This window comes from Nycticebus coucang, chromosome 3 (genome assembly GCF_027406575.1).
Source record: "Nycticebus coucang isolate mNycCou1 chromosome 3, mNycCou1.pri, whole genome shotgun sequence".
In the NCBI taxonomy this organism is placed as follows: domain Eukaryota; kingdom Metazoa; phylum Chordata; class Mammalia; order Primates; family Lorisidae; genus Nycticebus; species Nycticebus coucang.
Window position 1 is genome coordinate 144853655 of NC_069782.1, and position 20257 is coordinate 144873911.

General features: G+C 45.3%; 1 protein-coding gene across 5 annotated transcripts in view; it reads right to left on the minus strand.

Moving 5' to 3' along the window:
• Window positions 1-20257, minus strand: part of GFRA1 (GDNF family receptor alpha 1) — a 227457-nt gene that overhangs the window by 27405 nt on the left and 179795 nt on the right. For all 5 annotated transcript variants that reach the window (XM_053583942.1, XM_053583944.1, XM_053583940.1 and 2 more), the window contains 3 exons: window positions 16952-17061; window positions 14014-14148; window positions 10012-10193 (listed from right to left, as the gene is read on the minus strand). In XM_053583942.1, coding sequence (XP_053439917.1) covers window positions 10012-10193; window positions 14014-14148; window positions 16952-17061 — 427 coding nt within the window. The remainder of the gene's footprint in view (window positions 1-10011; window positions 10194-14013; window positions 14149-16951; window positions 17062-20257) is intronic.

Genomic DNA, 20257 nt, shown 5'->3' on the forward strand with positions numbered 1-20257 from the left:
ATTCTAGGTATAGCCAAGATTTGAACTTTCTTTTTGATGACAAAAACAATAGTGGGTACTAGAAAACACTCCCATGTTACACAGAAATGGTGGAAACTTCACAAAGACCATAAACAGAAATAACATCAACCCAAGTGCCCATCAACACATGATTAACACACTGTGGTATATGTATACCATGGAGTACTATTCAGCCATAAAAAGATGGAGACATTACATTTTTTGTTTTAACCTGGATGAAGTTGAAGGACATTTTTCTTAGTAAAGTATCACAAGAATGGAACAGCAAGTATCCAATGTACTCAATACCAATATGAAACCAACAGATCAACAACTACAGGCCCAAATGAGAGAAAAACACAATTAAATTCAAGTGAGGGAAAGGGGAGGAAAGAAGGGGAAGAGGAGAGAAGGGACGGGGTTTGGTTAGCTCTCACCTAACAGGTACAAGGCAGGATGCGGCACACCTCCTCAGTGAAGGGCTCAACTACAACTTGGACTTTACCTAAGAAATGCAAACAATGTAACCTAATCATTTGTATCCTCTAATTAATCTGAAATAAAAAAAAAATAGAGCCAAAAAAAAAAAAATAGAAGAAGAAAAGAAAGAAAGAAAAGAAATAACACAGAGCCCCAAGACCATACAAAAGGACCAGGCAACGGTGTCCACAATGCCACAGTCATTTAGATTCAGCATGTGTGCTGAGGGCTCCGTGATCACAGGTCTGGTTTTTAATCCCACTCAATCCCACTCCTCCTAGAGTTCCCCCATCCTCAGATGAGGATGTGTGAGGAGCCCAACTGTGGTTTGGTATAAACAATTCTATCCCCTGTGTCCTTGGGCAAAAGTCTCCTCCGAGATGACCCTTGTAGGATACTCATCCAGGGTGCTGGGTGAACACAAACATCCCTCAAAACAAGGTGATGGCATGAGGCCCTGGAAGGCTGTGGGCTTCTGCAGGTCCCTCAGTGATGAAAACCAGTTCAAGAGCCTAAGTTAACATCACCCTATGACACTCTGGTACCATAGACAGACAGGTACCACTCTGAAATTTGCCAAAGTGGGTGTTTAGTACTGTTATGGACTAAATATTCATGGCTTTCCACAAATTCATATGTTGAAGCCCTAATACCCAGTCTGAATCATATGATTAGATGAGTATGAGAGGGTGGAGCCCCCATAATGGAATTAGTGCCCTTTTAAGAAAGATACCAGAGCTCTTTCTCTCTCCATGTGAGCAAGAAGGTGGCCATTTGCAACCTGTATGAGGGCCCTCACCAGAAACACAATCTGCCTGCGTGAGGACCTTGGACTTCTTAGCCTCCAGAACTATGAGATATAAATTTCTGTTGCTTATGCCACACTATCTATGGTACTTTGTTATGACAGCCCAAATGGACTAAGGCAATGGTTCTCAACATTCCTAATGCCACAGCCCTTTAATACAGTTCCTATAGGTTGGGACCCATAGGTTGAGAACCACTGGTCTAAGGCAAGTAGCAACCAGAGCTCCCCATCATTGTTCTTGTCTGCAGCACCTCGCAAAGAGTTGATCCAATGTATCAGTTTTCTCTTACATCTCCCCAGGCTCCTCCCCATATAAGGAGAAGGAAACGTGGGCAGACTCTCTAATACAGCGGTTCTCAACCTGTGGGTCACGACCCCTTTGGACCATATTAAAAGGCTCATGGCATTAGGAAGGTTGAGAACCACTGCTCTAATATCTATGTCTCTCTTATTAGCATAAAGGAAACAGGGTCTTTGAGGCAGCAGTGATTCTCCATCGGGGCATTTTTGCCCCCCACCTCATCTGGAGACATCTGGCAGTGTCTGAGGACATTTTCCTTATCTTAACTGGGGTGAGGTATTCCTGCCATCCAGAAGGTAAAGGCCAGAGATGCTGATAAACAGCCCACAGTGCACAGGACATATCCAGACCAACATGTGAACAATGTCAACACTGAGAAAGCCTATCTGGTGGAACTGTTCAATACATGCCCAAAATGTTACTAAACAATCCTTACCAAAATTGCCAAAGTGGGTATAAGGGTGTGCAGCCCACTTTCAGCAAAGGATGCCCACGGAAGCAAGTGGCTTCCTATGGAGAAACATCTGACTCCAAACTACATTTCAAAATCACCACTCTGGCAAGGACTCATCTGCTTTTCTTAGGCGTTAACAAGTCTCCTCCACACATGAAAGACTCCAGGGGCCACCAAGACCAAAAAGCCCAATGGGACACAGGACCCATGAAGCGACGGACCCTCAGGGTGCTGAAGGTAGAACCAAGTGGGAAGTGGCATCTAAGTTCTGAAAGCCCCTTCCATCTTTCTTCAACCAAGTAAAGCTTGCATAGCACTGCTCGGAGCTTGTTTACTGTCATCTCTACTTTTCAGATGGCTAGTAAGTGGTGCAATGCAAAATTTCAACTCTAGTTTCCTTGTGAGATGTTTCACAGGGTGTCTCTAGAAATTAAATTGCATTTTAAAACAACCAATTCTGATAAGGCACTACTACTTGTATAATCAAGAAGGTGATTGGCTTTTGTTCCTGCTCCTTAGAGATAAGGACCTTGGAATTTCTTGAGTGATAGGAGTGGTTTTGGGGGGTTTTGTGTGTGTGTGTGTTTGTTTTTTTGATCCCTTTGGATCACACTGAGTGTACAGTAACCAGATGACTCAGGAAAAGGGCTGGTCATCAGAAATTCCAACCATAGGTCACAGTGTTGGAGCTCTGACCTACATCCTGCCCTTCAGAGAGAAAGAATGAAGATTACCTTCAGTCACATGGTCAATGATTCGATCATGCCTACATAATGAAACCCTGACAAAAACTCTGCTCTGGTAGAGCTTCTTGGCCAGTAAACACAACATTTTGCAAAGAGGGTGACATGCCCTAATTTCATGGGGAGAGAACAGAGCTCTCCAGCTGAGACCTCCCCCCAGACCTTGCCCTACACATGTCTTCATCTGGCTGGTCCTTATTTATATCACTTATATAAAGCTGCAAGTTGTTCAAACTGAATTTGAGGAGGTTGTGGGAACTGCGAATTTGCTGTGATCGGTCGGTAAGAAGTGCAGGTGATGTGGGAACCCCTGAAAGGTGGCAGGCATGTGAAGCAAGTGCAGTCTTTGGGGGGACTGCTCTCTTAACCAGCGGAGGCTGGCACTAACTCTGTGTAGTTCGCGTCAGAACTGAACTGTGTTGTGGTACACCAACTGCGTGTCTGAACAGGCATCGTTACTTTCCTTCATTCTAGTTTATGATGCAGTCTGACACTTCAACCTGCTAGATGTTCAACAGGAATTTAGGAACTGATTTAATCTATACTGATGAATAATGTTATCCAGAGTCAAGAATGTTTGAAGTGCTCTGATTTAGGTAATACAGTATAGCCATTTAAATGCATGGTGGGGTGGTAAATGCTACTTTGAAACTCCTCTCTTGATCAAGGCTCTCTGTACCTTGGGTCTCTTGTCTGAAAAATTGGAATGATAACAGTGCTGACCTCATAAGGTTACTGAGAGGATTTCTCATGGGAAGTGCTGTATGTGCATTTGTTTTATTAATATCAAGCCATAAAGGGTGACATCACAAAAATTATCACAGCAAATTGTTCCAGGAACTGTCACAGGATTGCATTATTTATGATGTTTCCCAAAGAAGGGCTTGGGGGCCACTGGTAGTCTATGACATTATTTTAAGTAGCATGCAAACTTTTTTGTTTTCATTTTAATATTTATGTGTTGATTTTAATATTGTGAAAGCCAGCACCTTGAACCCATGATTTCACATGTTATTAGCAGCTTCATGAGTCTAAAAGGCAGCAGCCTATATATAAATAAGTATAGCTCAGACCTGAGTTTAATGTTAAAGATAAAGCAAATGGTAGGGTCTGTGGGGTGCGGACCTGGGGAACACTGCAAGTCCTGGACTTTCAGTCTAAGAGGCAGGACCAGTTCTCAAACACCCTCTTTTCTACAACTTAGAACATTTCCTATTAACAATTGTGTCACCTCTTCCCAATGTCAGCACTGGTTACAGAGATGTGACAAGGCTCCTGGCAGATAGTCCAGACTGGACTGACATCTGACTGAAGTGGCAGCTCCAAGTCACAGCTCCAAGCAGATTGTCAGGAAGAAGCTCTTAGGAGGACCCTTCTGGGCACACAGCCATGGAATCTGGAGCAGTCCTAGTCCCTCAAGGCCTGATCCTTCTCTGTTGCCTTTAGTTTCCCTTCCTTCTTGGCCTGGTGTCCAAAGAACATCCCACCACTTCCTCTCCTTCTTTGTTGGCTAGCTGGTCGGGCGGGGTTTGAACCTGCCAACTTCAGTGTATGTGGCTAGTGCCATAACCACTGTGCTACAGGTGCTGAACCCTTCCTCTCCTTCTTTGTGGCTTTCTGCAATGACCACACCTCAGCACTAGCAGGATAGCATTCAGTTCAAATCCTTTTTATGAATTAATAAGGCAAAATCTAAAGAGCTCCATTTTTCTCTTTTGTCCCCTAGTCCTGGGGGAGAGCTCTTCCTGTACAGCCCCAGCATCCAGAGTTAAAGTTCTGATGCATCTTACCAACCATGGTGATGGTGGAGGCCACTTCTCCAGTGCCAAGGTTGGCCAGTCTTTGTGCTGAGCCCTTTGCTTACTTGTATTGTTCTTTAATCTTCTCAGGAAATCCAAGAACTTGGTGGTATTTTACATCAGAAATTTGGCATAAGAAACATGTCACAGAGAAACGATAAGTCAGGATTCTCAACTGGGGTCCAGCTTAACTCCAAAGGTTAATACACTAAGTCTTGGGTGTCAGAGTGCTCTCAAGGTACTCTGCCCTCCCGGGAGGCATGGAGTAACCAGAGGGGATGAACTTCCTTCCCCATGGTGTGAAAATAAGCACTTCACCCTCTTGACTCCCATCTTCCCAGGCCTGCTCGCCTTCCAGCTGTCCTGTGCCAAAGCTCACCACCCTGGACTGGCTCTCCAGAGCCTCTTCCCTGGTGGAAGATTAACGGGCCGCCAAAGCACCCCATTGCTCTGCTAGCATAAATTGCAAGAAAAACATTTAGAATATTGATTAAGTGCTCCATGCTAGAAGATTGAAATTTACCTCCTGTATTTCCAGGATTAGCTGACATAATGGGGTCAGTCTGCTGGCACAAATGATTTACAGAACACCCATTGGCAGCTTTCCTTTTAAAACTCAACACTTAAAATTTTCACTTGGTCACAGCGAGTGGAGTCCTGGGTATTTAGCAGGTTTGGATAATGGCCTTCCTGCCACATCTAGACTATTGGGGTTTGGCCCTGCCCTCCCCAGGAAGAATTTTGAAATGATTTTTGGTCTGGCCTGGCCCTATCTGGAACAATGGACTTGTTTGGGATTGAGAAGGTCATGCAGTGGGCTGGGGGTGGGGGGCTTCTAAGTATAGATTATTTTCAATATTCTAATGCAGAATACCTAGGTGTTAAAGGGATTATATCTGCCCTTCAGCTCTCCTGCCAATCTGTATACATTGGGTTGCATCCTACAAGCACCCAGCCATTTCTCAAGGCTTGTTGCTACTCTGGAAAGAGAAAGAAACATTCTGAGGCTTTGCCAGGAGGCTGCAAGTTGTGGATCTGCACAGGAGTCCAGAGAATGTTGCCCTGCAGAGGGGCAGAGGCATGGAACAGTCTTAGGGGTCTTGAACCCAATCTGTATTACCCTGTGTGACTGTGGAGATCAGAGGTCTATAAACACACCAAGAGGTCTTCACTGTAAGCTGCCAGAGTTAGAGCAGTGTACAACGATGCAAAATGGAAAGTTTCCAACACTGACTTATATCTCTAAAGATATCTACTTTAAATAGGTGACAAGTACAGTCCATTTGGTTTAAATACCCTGAGCTTTTTCCTGCTACCAGACCATTCAACTGCACGGAAGATGAAGCAATTGGTAGGATTATTAATGTTTCTTTGTTTTTCATGTGACCACTTTGTACAAGTCAAAGGAAGATGCCAACAATAGCACAGCCTGCTTCATGCTTGTTACTAATATGACTGCCAATTAATCCTGACATGGGAGCTTGGCGGGTTACCCAAAACCCAGTATTTTATCACCTCGGGGGGTTCGCACTTGGACATTTGTATGACATTTTCTACTAATCAATCAACTTTCCCTTTTTAAAGCCCAGCTATTCACAGGAACCACGGATGAGTCCCATATTCACCACGTCCATGGCCATGCTTTTCCCAAACAGAATTGTGTTTGGTTTGTTGATAATTACACTTGGAAGCAAACTTGTGAAAATGTTTATTCGTATTTCTTCCCTTCCAAGGGGGAAATCTATCTCAAATGTTAAGACAGAAACTCAAGTCCCTGAGAGTTTTCTCATATTATTGTATATTTTAAAATATTACAAGAGGGCCCTTCTCGAGGGAGGTGAACTTTAGAGCTGCCAAAGATAGTTGACTTTCTCTGAATCTGTTACCAATGGATGCTGGTTTCAGTCAGTGCTATTCTGAGTGATGACACATGGGGCTGGGACAAACGCCATTCTGAGATATTTCTAGGACCCCCTGGCAAATGGTAATTCATCTGGAGACAGGCAGGCAGGCAATAGAGGGACATATGGAGAAAATGAGTCTCTTGGGAGCCCTATGCTGAGACAAAAGTCCTAAATCAAATGCAGGGACCAGTTCTCAGGAGGCTGGCCCTTCCCTCATCACCCCCAGATCTCCCCGATCCTGGCCTCCACCAATCTTTTCAAGGATTCTTCATCTTAGAGGTCACCCTAAAAAATCATCAAGCAGGCGAACTTTCAATTCTTCCTCCCCCCCCCCACCATCCCCTGGAATTGAGGCGCAGAGAAATTCTGCCTAAAGGATGAGTTTTAAATCTGTCCTCTTCACTTGCATTGCTGACCTTCAGAAAAGCAAGATGCAGCTCTCTCAAAACCAGCTGTCTATTCCTAACCCAGAAAAAGTACCCTGACCTTGGAGTGAGATATCCCAACATGTCAGAGGATTACTGTGTGATTCTGGCTAAGTCACTAGCCTCTCCCTGCCCCAGTTGTCTCATTTGTAAAAGGGAAGGATGACCACCTTGCCGGAATCACGGGGCCGCTGTGAGTAAATGGGACAAAGCACACAGAATGTCTTGAAAAATGAAATATGCCATCCACCTGTTAGTGCTAACTCCCACCAGCATGGGCTCACATAGCAGACACCCACCCGCAAGCAGGCATAGCACCACCATCTCCCTGTGTAAAGGGGACCAAGTGGCCACCCAGCCTGGGAAGAGACATCGCGAGGGACATTTGTAAAGCACCATTCTGGAGCGTTTACTCCACCCCATGGAGTCCTTGCGACTCTAGCAGCTGAGCTAAACTTGCAGTGTGTAGATGAGGAAGCTGAGGCTGCGAGAGGTCAGCACGCTTGCAGAGGCCACAGTGCTGATGAGGACAAAGGCAAGCACTAACCCAGGCTTGGTTGCACAGCACATGCCCTTAGCCTTGGGCGCAGAGAGTCTCAAGTGAGAAGTCCTCTTAGGAGTCAAGGGAAGGTTCTGTGGATCCCTCGAGGGCTCCCCGGGAGCAGAACGCTGTTTAGCTTCAAGGTACACATCTGCTGTGTGTATCACAGGGAAGAGAGGTGTGGCTGCCCCGTTCCTCTCCACATCCGGATGGCACCCCTGAGATCGCACTGTAATTTTACTTTTGCCCCTCTGTTTAGGAAGCAGAGTCCTTATCACTTACACAGGGAAAGGAAAGGCAGGGTTTCTTGGGAATAGAGCCCCTGTGTTTCCTGCCATTGCCAGGGCAACCCTGAGGCAGTACAGATCCCCCTGGCAGGGTGGTGTGGTCTGGCAGATCCGTGCTGGAGGCAAAGCCTTGGCTGTCTGGGTGGCCAAGCCAGGAAGGCACCATGAGGAGCCCAAGTCACAAGGTAAGATCTGGGGGGAGGCAGGGAGCCCCTCCCACGGCTGCTGGGCTCCTGTCCTGCTCGTGGGGAAAACACTGATTCCACAGAGAAGTTTCCAATAATAACTATTCTGAGATGTCACCTATTAACTTTGTCTGACCTTCTGAAAATGTGCAAAGCTGCACCTTGTCCACTATTCTAAGTTCACTTCATAGGGAGAGAATTTTTGTTTTTATTTTTGAATGCCCATCTCCACAAAGTTTCCCAAACACAGAAAGGACTTCATCAATAGGCTGATGGTAGCCGTCATTCCCCGTGCACAAGGACACCGCACAGAGAAGCTAGTTTTGCAGCAACAGGGCTTGCCTTTCCCTTTAGAAACCACCATAGGCCCCAGGCTGGCCATCATCATCCGAGAACAAGGGACACTCCCCTCATCTGGGCACCAGTCTTCTCTGAATGGGCCCAGAGAACAGGGAAGAGTGACCTGGGGGCACACAGAGCGCTGACCACCAGTAAGACATGCAGACAAGACCCTGGTCCCTGCCCGGCTCTAGATCAGCCTCCCAGACATGGGGGAATTTGTACAAGTCACTTCTCCTCTCTGAAACTCAGGGTCCTGTTGCAGGATAGAGCAGTTCCATGCTGTAGTAGTCCACAAGGCTCCTCTGGGTTCAGGAGCTTTGGAGAGGGTAAGTGCTCAGGGAAAGCTTTCAAAGTATGTAGACACCTGGTTGGCCTTGGGCCTTCTCCCTAATGTTTTGTGTATGTGAGAGTCTCTGAGAGTGTGTTGGGTGTGGACAGGTGGACAGGAGGACAGAGACCCAAGTTCAGATGGATGGCATGGAGGACATCCAAGAAAAAGAGGGCAGACGCTGGGGGTGAGGAGGTGTCAAGCAAGTCATTACATGGAAAAGCCCCCCCCGGCACTCTCTAGGGAACATAGTAGGCTGTGGGTCAAGGTGGTACTGGGTGACAGAAAGCTTCTCATGAGGATGCAAGGGAGAAGGACCCTTGGTGAGGGTGGGAGCAATGGATGTGACAAGTGTGAGGTGACAGCACAGTGCTTGGCACACAGTCTCCAAACAAACCCTTCCCCAGCCCGGCAGGAGGCAGAAGCCACTGTGTGGTCACCACTACCCAAGAAAAATACAGGAGAAATCCCGGAAAGAATGGGGCTCCCGGATTCAGCTGGTGCTGGTTCAGACCCACCAGCTCTGCAGACTTCAGCAGAAGGGTTACCTCTCTGAGCACCTGTGCCTGCAAATAAAAGCAGAAGGCTAAGTTCTATAGTGACGGCATTTTTCCTGCAGCCGCCAGGAGGCTGACGTCCAAAGAGGCAAAGCAGGTGAGGTTACTTCATGAACATACAAGGAAGCAATGTCTTGCCAAATAGCTGAATATTCATTATGTTGAAAACTCAATAAAAAGGCAGGGCAAACATTCTGGTTTTGACTGAAGGCAAGAAATCACCGTTTCTGTCTTGCTGTGGTTCTGCTCTCACCAATCTGAAATAACCCCAAAGAACTTTTGTGACACTTCTCTCAGGACCCCATGGGCTTTGCGGGGCAGCTCGTGGCTCTTCCCTGCTTCCCCTACTGCCAGGGAGCCCCGGAGTCTGCTTCCTGAAGAACGATGGCTTCCAGGACTCATTATATGGGAGTATGGGAGTTAACCCGGCGCTGGCAACACTGTCTCTGGTTTACCATCCAAGACCGTTAAAGGCTCCATGTATGTGATGGTGACAAATGAAAGACCTCTTTTCTTTTCAACAGCCTGCCACTTTGTAGAGAACACAGAAACAAGCATAATAAACAAATAAATAGCCGACCCAGCTCTAGCACCCTACACACAAACACTTCAGGCATCCATCTCTGAGCCCTCCTTTCACGAAGGACCAGACACAAGCGCACACCGCTAGTACACGGCAGCATCCCTGCCACAGTCTTTCTCTTCACCGTGTGACACACCAGTCTTCACTCATGTTTAAATGCAGTTTTAAGACACAAACTGAGCAGCACTCGCTCGCTCTCTATGCATTTCAGAAAAATAAATCTGTGTTCTCTCAGGAGTGAGCTCCAACAGGGGGTCGGGGACCCAGTTCTCACCTGTAAATTTGCACATGGTGGTAAAACATGAGTGGGGATTTCATTCTCAGACCCTGCCGGCCCCAGCGGCTGATTCTTGCCCCGGAAGGCTGTGGTGGTGGTGGCAGTGGTGGTCTGTGCTGGGAGGGCTGGCTGCCACACGGTCACATCGGAGCCATTGCCAAAGGCTTGAATTGCATTTTCTGCAGTAAAACAGGAGGAAATCCAATTTCAAAGTCAAGCAGCAAATGTAACAGACAGGATAGACACAGCCAGAGAGGCACACTAGAAATTCTGATTACGGCATTGGACCGCTCTGAACAAAATCCATCCATCCCTTCACCCTGCACGTGCTGAGAGCCAGTCGCTGGGGTCAAATGCTCAAAAATCAATTCAGTCATTAAACACTAGCTGGACACTTAGCTATGCTCCAAATGCAACAAATATTTATCGTGTTCCTATTTATGTGCCAGAGGACCAAGCAAGATCCTATCTAAGAAACTCAACAGTCAAGGCCTTTGAAACCAACCTCAGACATGTTTCTAGATTATCATGACTGTACTATTTACCAAGAAAATCCTTGTACTCCATCAATATTTCAATATTTTAAATATCAAAAGCAAACAAATTAGTGCTTTTTTAAAGAAGTACATCCCTAATCATGAGACTAAGGCAACTCACTAGCATTCACACTAGCTTGCCAGGCAAAATCAACCAGTTTGTTAAAAAAAAAAAAAAAAAAAAGCTACCCCAAATGTCATCAATATCTAGTGAATATTTAAGTAAGACTATTTTTTTTCCTTTCTGTTCCCAGTCTTACAAACAAAATCCGCACAAATGGGTGGGAGCAGCCCTGCTTAAATGAAAAGTTTAAAATGTAAAACTTTAAAAGCATATTACAGTTTCATGGGATTAGATTGTTTTTGTGGCAAGAGTAAATTGGTTGTGTGTTGTTCCCTACCCCACAATGAATAAAAAACAGTTTTTAATCAGGTCTTCAGGGATTTGGCCTGGATTTAAGAATTTTTTATTTCATATTCATTGTATAAAAAAAATCAAACTCCTCCATTTGGGACCTGAATGTGCAAATTGTTAATATACGATTCTTAGTTGGCATTTTTGGATATACAAAACAGAATAATTTAAGCCTAATCTTCGTCTTAGAAGTGACATTTTGTACTAGAATTGTTATCCTTTAAGTTCAGCAAATTGGAAGCTTGTTTTCTACGACTTCCTATTTTGGGGGGCTGTAAGAAATGGCTTCAAATTAATATAAATGCTTTTTGTGCTCCCAGCCGTGTTCCATAGCTTAACTGGTGGGTGGAAAGCAGAGAAAGAGGTGCAGGTGGGCCAGTTCCCTCACATGACCCCAGGCCAGAACAACAAGCCTTCCTTTTTCTAAGACATGTCAATTCAGATTCAGGAGACCCTTGCCATTTCCTGCAACTGCCTGTGCTGTCCCCAGTGAGTCTACCTTGCCATGTCGGGAGTTCAGTTGTTCACTGTCCATTCATTCATTCAAGTGTTAATGGAATATCTGCCAAGGCCAGAGCACTGCTCTACGCACCAACTGGGCATATAGTAGTGAACAAGGATGGCCACAAGGCAAGCACGTAAAATACGCAAGGTCAGACAATTATGTTTGTGAACTTATCCCAGAAAAAGCGCTACCCTCATTGCTGAATATCAGTACGGTCACCAGATGGCCAAGGGGAGTACTTCCAAGGTGACTGTAGTGATTGTCAGCAATGAGGTATGTAGCGCTTTTTCTAGGATGAGTTTGCTCACAAACTTAATCGTCCAACCTTGTACCTGTATAATTAGGCAGTGAGGAATGGTTGGTCAAAACTAAACAGAAGGACAGGGTCAGGGAGCACAGGAGACATGGGGGTGGAAGGAGGAGCTGGTACTTGGGGGCAAAGTGGTCCAGAAAGGCCTCCCAGTGAAGATGGTAAGGACTTGAGGTAAGGCAGATGGTATCTCCCCTCACCTCCATCCCAGTCTTCCCTCTGTTTACCAGAAGTAAACAACTGGTTAGAGCTGTGTTCAGAATATGGGAACTGGGAGAAGTCTGCCTTAATCTAAGGGGGGTAGAATTGGGTTTTGACATTTGAGTCAGAATCTACAAATTCTATGTCCTTCTACTTGCAAGAGAATTAAATTTATGGCCCTGCGTTTCTGGTACCCTACGTTCCATCTAGTCACAGTGGAAATGGAATGACTATGGAAAATTCTAACTGCCTTTGGCCCCTGTTGCGGACCAAATGCATTTATTTTTATTGAAAAGTCATTAGGAATAAGATACCAGACTATTTCCCCCTTCACCAAAATGTTATTAAGTAGGGCCAACTTTAATTTCTCTGCGAGGGAGAAGTTTTCCAGGCAGTGTGAGTAAAATCTTTTCTTACACTGACCTCCACTGTCATTGCTTTATCTTTGTTAAAACTTACAGTTTGAACAGTGCAGAATGTGAAAAAGAGGGAATATGTGTGTGTGTACACAAACACACACACACAAATTTTTTTTTAAGTCAAGTCCAAACAAGAGGCCCAAGTCGCAGTTCCAAGTTTGGTATGCCCAGTGTTTCAGTAAATGCCTCCATACTTGAAACTAGTGTTATGGGATTAAATTTCACTTAAGAATCCAAAGCTCGTTTTATTTTTAAAAAGACCAAACCAGTTATCTACAGTCACATTATTTGAAGTACCCAGGAAGCAAACAATATAGATTTTTCTTTTGAACAAAGAAAATAATGAGGAAATTTTAAAGTAGTAGCTCAAGAACTTTTTTGTAGGTACAATAGTATTATATTTGTATTCTGTATTAATTAACAATTAATAGTAAAGTGGTAATTCTTTAAAAATCAGTCACAGTCTAGCCAAGCATCATGGAGAAATTGTCACTTGAGGGCAGGGCTCTGAGAGGGGTGACTGAACCTTGATTCCTAGAAACGTGGTCCCAATAAGACATCAGACCTCAGGTTCAAGCCTTTGCTCTTGTCAATGTCGGGCATAAACAAAGCCCCAGGAGGCAGGCAGCTCCAAAAGGAACCCAGGTTTTGGATCTTAAGTCCTGGCAGGGATGGTCTATATAAATACCAGCCTTTACTGAGCTGAACGGTGGCACTAATAATGCCTCTGTCTCTTAAGAGTCTTGTGCAGATTGCAGGGAATGAGATAACATACATATTACATAGAGTCTGGACATACAGAAAATACCAACAAATGGTGGCTGCCATGAAAGCGGGTGAAATTTTAAGGCCTCTTAGCTGAAGGCACATCTCGGTGGATGTCAGGGAAACGTGGCACTGTGCTTCCGGAGTTTGTCTGCTGAATGCCCATTGTTCACACCCGTGCATTTCTCTCTATCCCCATCCCTTTGGGAAACATGTTTCCAAACTGCCAAAAGGACACTGCAATAAGCAATTCTGTTTCCAAGCAGAAGTCCCTCCACCCCGCCTCCCACCCATGCTTATCTGGTCTCCCGAGATAACCGACATCCCGAGCCTCCTGCTTGCATCGCCAGTTTATCCCACACAAGAATCGGTGCTTCTCCTCTGAGCCAACCCTGAGCATCCGAGGGGTTATTGATGTTAACATTCTAATTTTTCTCTGAGAGTCCTTGGAGGCCTATCCCCATCTAATTTGTCTGAGCTTCTCACATTGTATATTCTGCCCAGGTTTCAAGAACCTTTGGAACAGACTCTCTGCCGGCTGCCAAGATCAAAATTTGATCTGCGGGTAGAAGAGTTCTTTCCCACATAATGTGCCCTCAGTTATTTGAATCTCTTGCTCTCTCGGGCCTTTGGACTCAGTCTTGGCAGCACCCAGTTCATCCCTAGCTGGTTTCCTTGCCGCATTTCACAGCGTGACCAAAAGGAGCTGGATTTACCATCCACGGCCAGGAAGAAACAGAGAGAGAGAGAGACAGAAAGAAGCGGACACAAGGGATAAGAAGGTACAGCTTGAGCTCAGAGAACAAAGCATGTTCAATCGTTTCTTTCTTATTTTTTGTAAAACTCACTAAGACACGTGTTGTCCTTGAAGAAATGCAAGAACTTCAAGCACTCTTCCAGATCGTTCCCACTGTTGTTGCAGTCGCACCACGGGGCCACGCTGAGACTACTAGCGTCTACGTAGTTGGGGGTCATGACTGTGCCTAAAAAAAGAAAAGCAAAGCATTTTATTCTCGTGTGATGATACTTTTCTATAACCTAAAAGGAAACAAATGTTCCTCCGACAGCGGATGCATTGTGGATAATTACAAACATTGTGTTCGCTGAGTGGGAAATTATGTTAAGCAGTACGTTTTCTCAGCAATTTATCTTGAGCACGTAAAATAATTTACACATTTGCTTTAAAAATTATAACAGAGCTCCTTGAGCTGAACTTAAGGTATTTTTTTTTTTCTGTACAAATGGTAGGGATGTCATGGAGTAGGAGAGAAATTAACTCAGGATGCCTGAGTTGCCAAATCCCTTGCATTTTCTTGAAAATGCCATTAATCTCATAAATAGATAGAACTGGGTTTACACATCTTAAAAATCCTTTTAGGACTTTGTATCACTTCTCTCAGAAGCAAATGATTTGTTCAGAGTAACACAGGGAAGCTTAGAAGTTTCCTATGGGTCACCCCACATCCTGAATGCAGATAACGAGGTTCCTGCTCTCCAGACTGTGAACTGATTTTAATAAAGTCTTCCAGTTGTGAAGGAGCTGGAAACACACAGTGGAAATTCTCTAAGCCAATGGCTCCTAGAATATTGTCTGTGAAGCCTCAGTAGTCAAAAGAGATGCCAGGTGGTCCTCCCTGCCTACACTGGTACAAATAGGCAATGTACCAATGTCCTCTCTGGGCGGCTTACACCAGGCAAAGTGCACTCATGCCAAGAGCCTTTCAGTTTTTCCGTATTTTGTGGAAGTAAGAAGTAACAGGTGGTTAGTAATCCACAGGATGTATTTGGTTAACAAACATTTTCTTTTCTAAGCTTCTCTGAGTCAAGGGCACATTGTCTTTGCCCTACATTCCTTGCTGACTTGAGCTAAGTAGCATCCCATTGTACCTTGGAATAAGAACTTTAGCTACAGCATAAAAGGAGCTCCAAACTTTGGCTGAGAAAGGACCAGGCACCCCTAACACTAAGGACACCTGATAGCAGAGTGGACCCTTGACATGTGGAAGAAGCAGGAACAAACTTTGTCCAGAAAGAAGTTTGGTTCCAAAAACCCAGAAACCAGTGCAGAGGGAGAGATGCAGACCCAAGAGAGAAATACATCTTGGCCTGCAGAACGCAAGGCCTCTATAAGTTGTTCCCTCCATTCATCATCCTCAGGCACGTAAGGGTTTGCCAAGTCTAAGAATGACCTCATAGGAATGCCGGCAGTACCCGGCCTTGACACTCCCAGGGGGGGTGAAGGAGCATGCACACGCAGAGGTCGCAGACCAAAGTGCTGACGGGGATTACATCTGACAGTCAAGGTGGACATACTTAACGTTTTCTTCCATGGGCTTCTCTGTTTTTACTTCTTTAAAATTTTAAACAAATTTTAAATTTTTAAATTTCAGATTAACATGAGGGCACAAATGTTTAGGTTACATTGTTTCCATTTTAAGGTAAAGTTCAAGTTCTAGTTGAGCCCTTCCCGTGGGTGGGGGGGATGAACACCCTCACATTGTGCACGTTAGGTGAGATTTTTTTGACAATGAATATGCCGTAATTACTTTTGTTGTCTCTTTAATTCCATAGTGGATGAGTAATCCCTAGCAGAGGTTAACATATTTAAGAAGTTAGTGAATGCAAATGTGGAGTATTGACTTAAAGAAAGTACACGTATTAGCCAGAACAACAAAAATGGAAAATTACTGGGTAACTGGGGGAAAATATTGCCCAAGGGAGCACAAGTACTCTTTTTATCCCTTTAAAAAAAAAAAAAATTGTTGGATGCAGAGTGTGTCAGGTACCTGCAATATCCCTGCATTAAGTATCATCGCTGATTTTCCCAAAGCCTCCTGCTAAGGATGCTCAGGTGAGAAGGAATTTAGACTGTGCTGTCATTCTTTGGGGAGGGTCTTCCTGGTGATGTGTGTGACCCTGACATAGACACTTGGCAGGAATGCACACCCTACCTTAGCCATTGAGCTTCTGACAACTGTGACAACTATGACCTCCCTCACCCCTCCACAGGCTTTCCCGCACGCTCCCTCTCACATGCCCCTTGCAGGGAGCCCTGCCACCAAGCTTCTGTTGGGCCTGGCCCCTGGGACACCTGCCTCTCCTGCGGCCAGCCCTGTTTGTCCAGGGGCACAGGTTCACCTCACTCCTGGCTGCCTGCCAACTTGCGGGCGCCTTGTTTAATTGCACTGCTCTGAATGCTGAGAACATGGTTCCTATAAAGCCTCAGGTCTTGAAAATACTATTTCTGTTGTGTCTGTTTTTAGGGAAAAAACGTAGCCTAAATCATCCCCTGCACACCGGGAGCTGAATTACCAAGAACATTAATGTCAAGCAGAACTCCCGTATTTAGGGGTTTTATTTCCAAAGGGCCATTTCTGGGAAACAGCCTTTTTGATTTCCCTAGACCGAATAACTTCCCTTTCTCTGAAGTTCCCTAATTCAATTAACTTTGTTTGACTTGCTCTCCTCTTCCATAACCAGGCTTTTTCCTTCCTTCTGTTCTGCGTGGTCAGTTCCCCAACCGACAGGCCTCACCCGTCTCAGGGCTTGTAGCTTCTCTGCTCCTTAATAATCCCCACTTCCTGCCTCTGCCTTTCACGCATCCATTATCCTCTTTTTTTTTCCTTTCTTTCTTACAGGCAAGTCCTAAAGGACTAACATCAAAACCCCAGCACACAGGGCTACTGGGAGATTTTCACTTCTGCAGACATCAGCAGGCCACGGTGGAAAGCGCGTGAGTGCCTGTAAACCAGGCTGCTCTTCCATCCCACTTCTTCCGGATCTTACCAATAAGCCCTGAGTAGGCAAGCAGGCAGTCGGCATAGTTTTCCTTTAGACAGCTGCTGACGGACCTTGACTCTGGTTGGCAGTTGGTAAAAAAATCTGCAAGGCGAGATCTAAAACAGGAAGAAAGGGGGAAGAAGGTGTGCTTTAAAATATCCTAAGCCTCTGGACAAACGTAACTTGTCTTTATTCCTTTGTTGCTATGCCCCTTTGCACGCTCTCTGTCTCTCTCTCTCTTTATATATATGTAAACATGAACTACTCAAATGTTGGCATCTTTTCCAATACAACCCCCAACTGTCCTTACCCACCTGCTGTGTCTGCTTATTTGAGGAGAAGTCTTCAGGGCCTCTAACTGGAGAAATCCAGAGGCTTTGAAGTTTCCATTCAATATTTATTTCTGACTAGGCTTATTTGCATCTTTAGGAAACATGCCTCTCCACACACTCACCGGAGATCCACACTGGGAAAATATTTACTTTCTACAGAAACATGTCCCTGGCATCCAAATAAGATCCTACAGCCCATCTGCTCCCACAATTCCTAGCGGCTTTAAGAATGTATGTATCTGTCTTGTAAGTCACCTCTCATCCACCAGCCTGGGGGCAGAGATTTATTCCAGCCCAGTGACACTAAGGCCTCTTGGAAGGGGCAGGCAAGAGGGACAGGGGACAGGTGAGGCTCACTCCAGGCACAGAGGGCCCACAGTCAGAGGCCGCGCCTGGAGGGTCCACTGATCTGTCTGCTCTTTGGAAACTCTCCAGGGGCCCTCACAGCCCCCTTTCCCTGCCTCGGATGGTAATGAAGCTGCAGAGACCCACAAATGCAGAGAAGCTACAGACACATCATTTGGGGGCAGAAAGAGGGCTTTTTGTGCCCAACTGGCTGTTTTTCAGTCTGAAGAGGATATTGTTGGAGAAATACTGAATGAAAGCTGGGCCCCCTCTGAGGTCATCTCAGCAGACAACTGTTCAGTTTCTATGGAAGAACACAAGGAACCTCCCAGGAATTTAAATTATCTGGCAATTATGGGAGACAATGGGAGGGCTTCTTGGGTTTCTTTTGTCTTTAGCTCTCCCTGGAGTTGGCTGCTGACAACTGTTTTTAACGTTGAGAGCTGTTTTTAACGTCTTTCCATCCAAGAAACTGTATCTACTTAGCATACTCTACGATACAAACAAGCCAGGGATGTGCAGACCACACCGGGTTAGATGCCCACGGATCACAAAGGTTTGTAGGTGCCCAGCAGGAAGCATACTGTGTGCCCCTCGCCTATGGTTTTAACTAGAAGGGGCATCAAAAGGCTTGATGAAATTATCTAAATCCACAGGACTCTGACCCTTCTGCCAAGACTGCATGGTGCTCGCGTGGGGTTGGTTCTCTCCTTGAACCCTTGTTAACAGGCTTGTCGCGCCTCCCTGTCCATGCCCATCTGGTGCACCCCACATGTCCGGCATGCCTGGCTCCATCACAGCGAATCCCGGGGGCACATGCTGGAGGTCTGACTTATTTTTTTTGCACAGCACCTGACACTCCTCAGAGAGGCCCTTTATACGGTTTCCCAAGCAGGGCCATGTGCTGGAGCTAAGTGCCTTGGCAAAATCCTAAGATGAGGCTGGTGCACGGCCAGTCGTGCGTGCGCCTGGGTCTCAAGCATGGTCCATGCCTCGCTGGCGTTTCCTGACTTTAATTGAATGCACTGAAAGATATAAAACCTGCCTATTTTTTGTAGCCTGGTTAAAGGATTTATTTTTCAGGAGAAATCCCTAAATGTGACTTGGGCTTACTCAACTGGCTCCAATGGCATCCAGCTTGGACGGAGCGTTAATTTCAAAAGAATTTTCCTGGTCATGAAAGTTAATGATCTAGCAGCACTGGGTTTCTAACTTTGCAAAGGCCAACTACAGTCCAGGCAGCTGGGGCTCTGGTGCAGCACACAACCTGGCCGCTGAACAGCTCTCTGACCTGGCAGCCCCCTGCTCCCGGCCTGTCCCCTGGTGATGGATGGGAGGTTGTTCTGTCTCTGGGTCTCCTGTTTCTTCTAGTCTCTCCAGTAGACTATTAACTGAACAACACTGCGATGAGGATTACTGTCCTTCAGCACAGAGCTGATGCCACCAGACTCATTTTGCTTAACAACCTCAAAATTGACTCACAATTGGACTCTGGAATGAAAGGCTAATTGAGTCAGTCTGCTGCAGAAAACACAGCCCTGATTGGGAGGATAAAACAAAATATACTGCTCTGAGCAGAGCTCCGGACAGGCTGATTTTCAAAAGAAGATCATTGGCCCTATGTCAGACACAGCCCTTGTGGATAGGAAGAGAGTTTCAATATAAGATCGAGCACAGGCAGCATTGTTAAAACACGAATATTTCCACGGTTCTGTTGCATTCAGCCTACCTTTCCTCTGACATTTAGACTTGGGGACAGGATGCTCAACATTATAGGATTCACATTTTACAGATGGAAAAACTGAAGTTAGGAGTTTATGTGGTGTTGTGCCATGGCCAGCTCCCTGCTGGCTGACTGGTGCAATTTCAGGAATTTTGTGCATTGGTTAACAGCATGGTGGTGGCTTGGAAGTGGCCATGGTGGGAGTATTTACACCACAGTAATCAGCAAACACTAAAAATCGGGGCTTTAGGTTGTTCGATATTTACCAGCACAATTCTATTTAAGAATCAGTATGGAGTAGTAAATCCTACTGATAAAATGTGTGTGGGGTCTGGAGAGCTGAGTTCCAGCGCTTCTGGGTCAAGCTTCCTCTCCCGACCTTGATTGCCTTTGTGCCAAATAAAGTGGTTCAGCACCAGCTAACCTACACAGAAGGAAAACTGTCCCCATATCCTGCCATTAAAACATTCTTCCTTTTCAACCTCTCCTTATCTTACCATCACATCCTCTCTCTAAAATTCCTTACGGTAATATGTGGAAGGCATCACACTTATTGGTGGAGCTGCTGAATTCCTGCCTATCCCATTGACTGAATGAAGCATCAAGTGCTATGAAATAACGCTGAAAAAGACTCTGTCCTTCAACTGACATAACCTGTGGTCTAGATGCCAAGAGAAACAAGTAAAAAGATTATAATAAATCAGCACTTTGTTCTTGATAAAAGATAAGAATGGATGGCTGCTAACAAAAATAATATATGCCGTGTTCCATACATGCTAGGCAGATTTTTACACACATTATATTATTTTCTGACAACACTAATGAGGTAAGTGCTATTGTTTCATTATACTAATTTTACAGATAAGGAAACTGAAGTTTAGTAAGGTTAGACCAGAGAAAAATAGCAGAACC